The 6,286-nt window shown below is 36.6% G+C and overlaps 1 protein-coding gene across 1 annotated transcript; it reads left to right on the plus strand.

Annotated features, from left to right (window-relative positions):
• The first annotated feature begins 593 nt into the window (after nt 1-593).
• CBR4 (carbonyl reductase 4) lies at nt 594-4,709 on the plus strand. Its single transcript, XM_009079719.1, has 5 exons — nt 594-735; nt 1,283-1,403; nt 1,877-2,013; nt 2,604-2,738; nt 4,090-4,709. Exons 1-5 carry the CDS (start codon nt 594-596, stop codon nt 4,266-4,268), a joined length of 714 nt encoding a protein of 237 aa, XP_009077967.1. The 3' UTR covers nt 4,269-4,709.
• Nucleotides 4,710-6,286: the final 1,577 nt, after the last annotated feature.

The raw sequence follows: 6,286 nt of genomic DNA on the forward strand, positions 1-6,286 counted from the left end.
TTCAAAAGCAGAAACAAAAACCCCTGAGGCTAGTGATAAAACATTGTATCATGTGGTGTGATGGTATTAAACCAGTGTAAATATAATACTTTCAAATTGTGCTCAGAAACATTTGCACTGGCAGTGTCCAACACAGATACTTAAATCTGAGGAGTGAGACCTCGAAGATAGATGATTTTAGCACAGTAGTGATTGCAAAAACAATGTAATTACAACTAGTACATTGGCTTTACATAAGTAGCTGAACGATATGTTTTGGCCTTTATATACAAAAATCACATATTTCATCAATTGAGTAGAAGTGATTGTAACTCTAGTATTGGAGTGCTAGATTGCATGCATAATTTTTTCAATAGCTCAGCAATCATTAAGAATTAACTTCCATTTGCAGGAGTGATGTCTAATTTAGTTCAAGTGTTTATATTTTGGTGAACAAAAAAATAACAAAACACTAATTCTATAACCTGCTATTACAAAATGCAACAAACTGGTAAAGGCTGTGATGCTGACAAGAACAGTAGTTATTCTCTTGCTATACTGAACATGGTTTGTTTGGGCATGGTTTATTTGAAACTTGTGAATTATTTTTGAAGATGGGCAAGGTTTGTGCCATTTTTGGAGGATCCCGAGGAATAGGCAAAGCTGTTGCAGAACTACTGGCACAGAAGGGCTATCGCCTGGCGATCGTTGCTAGAAATCTGGAAGTAGCCCAAAGCACTGCACGTAATCTTGGTGGTATGTATGCTGCTTTGCAATTATCTCTTCACTGTCCAATGCTTAGGTAACTTGCAAAAGTAGTAAGTCATTAAAGAACTTTCATTGTTTAACTAGATGCAAATGAAAATAAAGGCCGAGAAATTGAAAAGAAAAGCTTTGTTGTCAGTACAATTTTATTTCCACACTATTCGTTGAGAAAGCTAAGTGTATTACGTATTCCATCTGCAGCATATGAATTTTACGATGAAAAGAATTGTTTAGGGTCACAACAGAGGTGGTATGAATTGAGTCATCCTCAGTTCCTGAATAAGCCAGAACTGAGACCTCTCTGCTCATGCTGAACCTCTGATTTCAAAAGGTGAAAAATATCAAGGAATTGTCACTTAACTAGTCAATACAATACTTGAAAATTGTCTTTATTTAATTCTCTGGAGATTAAGTGGGTTCCTGAAATTATAGCTAGTTCAACATCTGTTTTGTAATTGAGTTGATAAATTCTGAAGAAGGTTTGTGAATGATATACCAGCTTTTACTGTTATTATGATGTGTCTTTATTTCAATACAGCAGGACATCTGGCACTTAGCTGTGATGTATCCAATGAACAAGAAGTCCAAAAGACTTTTGAGGAGATGAAGAGGAATTTAGGTCCTGTTAACTACTTGGTTAATGCAGCTGGGATCAACAGGTTAGTTGTTCCAAGATTACGTGTAATTCTAGATGAAGGCATCTCATTGTAATGGGCCTTTGCATTTCCTAAGTGCTGTTAATGAGCACATCTGAAAACAGTATTAAGTGCTCACCAATATTTTGTTCCTGATGGCAGTAAAATGCTAACAGATGATACAGCTTTCACTGTAGTTTCTGCATTCTGAGTTTGAGTTCCCCCTCTACTCCTCTTTTTTCCGCTTCTTCCCCCAGAATGGTCTGAGACAATGTCTAATGCCTCTCTGTAAAAGAGGCTTTGTTGCCAGAAGCATGGATAACTTTTATTCTTGCTCTGTGTTGTCCTTGCAATGTTGTTATTTTGAATGCCAGAGCATATAGAACTGTATAGACTCCCCTTAATATTCCTTCCATTCACCAGTCGTGTTTGATTATGAGCAAACATGATCAGTGGGGTTGTTCAGTGAGTTATTTTGGATTTCTTTGGTCTGTCAGGGATGGTTTGTTACTGAGAACCAAGACTGAAGATATGATAGCCCAGATTCACACTAACCTTTTGGGAACAATGTTGACATGCAAAGCTGCTTTAAAAGACATGATTCAACAACAGGGAGGTGCTATTGTCAATATAGGTAAGTTGTTTGTGCAAGCCAGTGGAATTCTGTGTACTAGTCTTCTAGACAGGTTTAGCAGGTGTAACTTGTTACAATTGACTTATTTTAATTTTCTTTGTATTTAGACATTCTTGATTTAGCATTTCTCTATGAAGAAATACTCTTTTGTGTATTTTCAGCAACTTCTAAATATAAAACCTCAGAGTTTATATTTTGTTGACTAAAGAATTTTTCCATTCTTTATCAGTTCTTTCAGTATCTAAATCTATCAGCTGCTATTTATTAACTAAGAACCAATAGGTACAGTCAACTTTTTTCTTTTTAATTTTTATTTAATCTGTCAAAGGATACTTGTTTTAGAAAGCTCTATGTTTTGCTCTCCTGGTGCCTGTTGGTCAACATAGATACATGAATTGCACAAGCTCACAGATAATTGGGGAACTTGCTTATCCTAGCTGTAGGCTATAAAGTGCATACAGAAAAATATATATTTGACTCCTTTTCTTGTAATCTCATTTTTCATTCCAAATTTAAAACTAAAATGATAAAGCTAGTACAAGGTTTCAAGTTAGCCACTTAATCTTCTCTTTGATGTTTCTTTATTTTAGGAAGTATTGTAGGACTTAAAGGCAACTCTGGTCAGAGTGTGTATAGTGCTACCAAAGCAGGATTAGTGGGATTTTCACGCTCTCTTGCTAAAGAAGTAGGAAGAAAGCAAATTCGAGTCAACGTTGTTGCTCCAGGTTAGTTTTTGGGAAATTCCTACATCCTTGACTGTGGATATTGCTTGTACTCTCAAGGTAACTTTAGACAAGTTGCTGTTATTTTCTTCAGTTTTGTAAAGTAAATGTTTTTAATCAGTCTTCTTTTTCTTTTGTGGTTTAAAATATAATATATTTTTATACACAACCTTCAGTCTTTTTAAGGGAACGCTGAGAATTTGAAAGAGTGAATCTACCTATTCCTTTATCCATTGTTACATAATAAATGTCTTTTTTTTTTCCCCTTTGTTCTTCCTTCAGCACTTGCTGACCTTGCAGATGGAAGGATTAGAAGTAGTTATAGACAGACAGCTACCCTTGTCTCCTGCTAGACAATGCTTATTTGTTATTAGAGAAACGTGACAGACCACGAGAAGCTGTCATAAAAGCATCCTGGTCTCTCCCTGTAGTAAAAGGAGGGAGTTGGGAAAGTTAGTTTTGTGAAGACAAGGCTGTGATTTCATAAGATGATCCAGTACAAGGAAACCACCACCCTCTCTATTTTCACTCTATTTCTGACTTTTTCCATTCATAACTGTGTACTCTGCTGTTTACCTTGTGCTACCTCTGACGCCTTTCAGACTTCTGCATGAACAAGTTCAGCTTGTGAACTAGGCAGGAAAAATACCTTTGTTCTTTATTGAATTAAGCAGCTCACTGAAGGGTCCAGAGCCATCACGAAGCGGGAGAGTTGTACAGTAGAAAGGAAAAGGGGCCCTTTCCCCTCTTGGTGGCAGCTAGAAAGCAGATAAGATCAGCTTTTTATGAAGCTGCAGCTTATGTGAAGAGATGTGCAGCAATGGGAAAGCCAAATATCAGATAATTGAGGATTGTTAATGAATGTCCTTCAAAAATGTCAAGAAATATTTTTCAAATAAGTGATATAATGGAAATTATGCAACCACTGTCATGAGTTCTGAAATACAATAGAAACACTTGCAAGCTGAGCGGATTTCTTGCCAGAGATTTCCTACTTCTATTTTAATTGAGAATGTTTTGGTGAAATGAGTGTATTGTGTCATTCAGAAAAGTGATATTAAATATGGGTTTGGGACTCAATTTTAGTTACTTTTTGTTGTTGTTAATGGACTTCTATAGAGCTCTGCATTTTGATTATTGCATCAGTGCTTCCAAAACTGAAAGACACTTTGTGGGTCAGATAAAAACTTGGTCTTGGTTGTAAAATGATGGGGATTGCTTGTGGAGACTTTGAAGAACGGTAGGTGGTGCTGAACCCTGGTAATAGATTTCACTTTGTAGGATTCAGTGAAAAATCCACTAGATAAATTTAGGTGAAGGTTAGGTAACTCTTCAAATATCTCTCCTCTCTTAGGCTTTATTCACACAGAGATGACCAGCCATTTGGAAGAAGATCAGTTGAAGAAAGCAATTCTCCTTGGAAGATTTGGAGAGCCTCATGAGGTTGCACAAGCTGTTGTCTTTCTTCTAGAATCCCCATATGTTACGGGAAGTGTTCTAGTCGTAGATGGAGGCTTGCAGCTTATGACTTAAATACTACCTCAAATGAATGCCTACTTCAATGCCATGATGGTAATATATACTAATTAAAGGGAGAGGATTGGAAATTGTTTGAAGATTTGATGTAGGTAATTGACTTGGTATTTAGTCAGAGGGGAAGTTCAGCAGAACTGGAGGGCAGTGTGTATGTTTAACTACCTGAAAGAGTCTGTTTGATATTATGAAGTCTGTGTATGAAACACTTTGAAAAAGATCTGGTTTTGATATGGTGATAACTTTAATAACATGCTGATATCTTTTTTAAAGCACTGTATTTTTATAAAGGCTTGTTTTCCAATTTGGGATAGAGTGGAGACTTTATTTGAATTATCATGTTGCACAGATGTTAATAAAGTGTGGGGGCATGTTTATTGGGTGGCAGGTATGATTGCATCAAGTTTTTCATGAAGGGCAAAGATTGCAAACTGCATAGTTTTGTATTCTTACTGGTTACTCCCTACAAAGTAGCAAGGAGTTTCATTTTGGCTTTGTTTGTACCTAACACTACAAAGCTTTTAGATCTTCAGCATACCTGAATTGCCTTTAGGAGGTTTAATTATGGGCACTGTGTTTTCATAAAGACAGAAGCTACTCAGTCCATTCTTGAATGTACACACAACACTCATTTAATGCAGTAGCACTTGCATGGATGCATTGAAGGACTGTTGATTGGTCATTGGGGCTGCTAATCCTGTGATATTTGGAGTTTGAGCTGCACATACAGTGGTGAACAGCACAGTTGCAGACCTTGCTGCATAAAAGGACTTTTGACTGACTCAGTAGATGTTTAGAAAACACTTATCACTTCCAGATTATGAAGTCAAGGTGTTTTGCTCTGTATCTTCTTGAACACTCAGTTGATGCTGCTTAGTATCTGTGTATAGTCAATAAAATAGCCATGTATCTTAGTCAAAGCAACTTCTGAAGCAGAGTAATTATTCAGGTGCAAATGATCCTGAGTGCTTCTGTCTTGCTGAAAACTTACCAAATGTTTGACCTCAGGCCTTTCTGTTGAGATCAAGTAATTTTTGATAATTGATGTTTTTATTATCTCTGAAGAAAACTATGAATGTGGTTTACGACCTTCACTTCTTAGCTCCTGTGTTCATTGTATCATGATCCAGATGTTGACTCAGCTTTTGAAATTGCTTCCCATCTCGGCACAAGCTGAAGTACAGAAAGAAGAGATCTCACTGATGATAACTTTGAGTTTTTAAAGTCAGAGATTTTCATTTGTGCAGCTGAGAAATTTTGTCTTTGTGCCGCAAGACAGTGTATGTTCAAGCTTCTTGCAGGCATATATTGAGAAGTGGTACAAGGAATGGTTGTATGTTCAGGAGATTGTACAGTTGGTTGTGCTACTTGCTCTGGAATATAAAGTACCACTAAAGGTAGTCCTTTCAGCAGTCTTTATCTTCCTGTTAGCCTTTTGTACAGAGGTGGTGTTATTTGCTATGAAAAGTTATGTGTCATATATGTCTTTGCCTCAAAAGTATAATTGCTAATTATGTTTCCCTTTGATAGAAGGAATTGGCCAGAGATAAGATGAATTTTTTTCTGAGGGCACTGAAGGTGAGGAAGGACAGCTGGTACATTTTTACTAGTCAAGCAGTAATATGTCAGTGACTTGGATTCTGCCTGTACCTGTCCTTGGTATTTGACAGGCAAAGCCTGTGTGGCATATATTGACCAAAAGCTAAACTTAAGAGTCTTCCCTCTTAGTGAGTTCTGACCCTGATTGTTATTATTACTCCTTTTTTTTGTTGGGTGAGGGAGCTGTTAAATAAGTTATTAGCAATATTTGGTTTACATTTGTGATTAAAACCTGAAATAACACTGTCAGAAGAATCGCAGCGTTCCACTAACTTTTTTAAAATGTTGCAATGCATATTATGTTTTTATTATTGCTGTTGCCATAGGACCAGACTGAAGTGTTGCTAGCCTTAAATCATATTTTTAAAAGACTTTTTTTTCCCCTTTCTTCACACTGGTAAATTAGAACTGGAAAGTAA

The sequence above is a fragment of the Acanthisitta chloris genome, unplaced genomic scaffold, assembly GCF_000695815.1.
Source record: "Acanthisitta chloris isolate BGI_N310 unplaced genomic scaffold, ASM69581v1 scaffold9768, whole genome shotgun sequence".
Taxonomy (NCBI): domain Eukaryota; kingdom Metazoa; phylum Chordata; class Aves; order Passeriformes; family Acanthisittidae; genus Acanthisitta; species Acanthisitta chloris.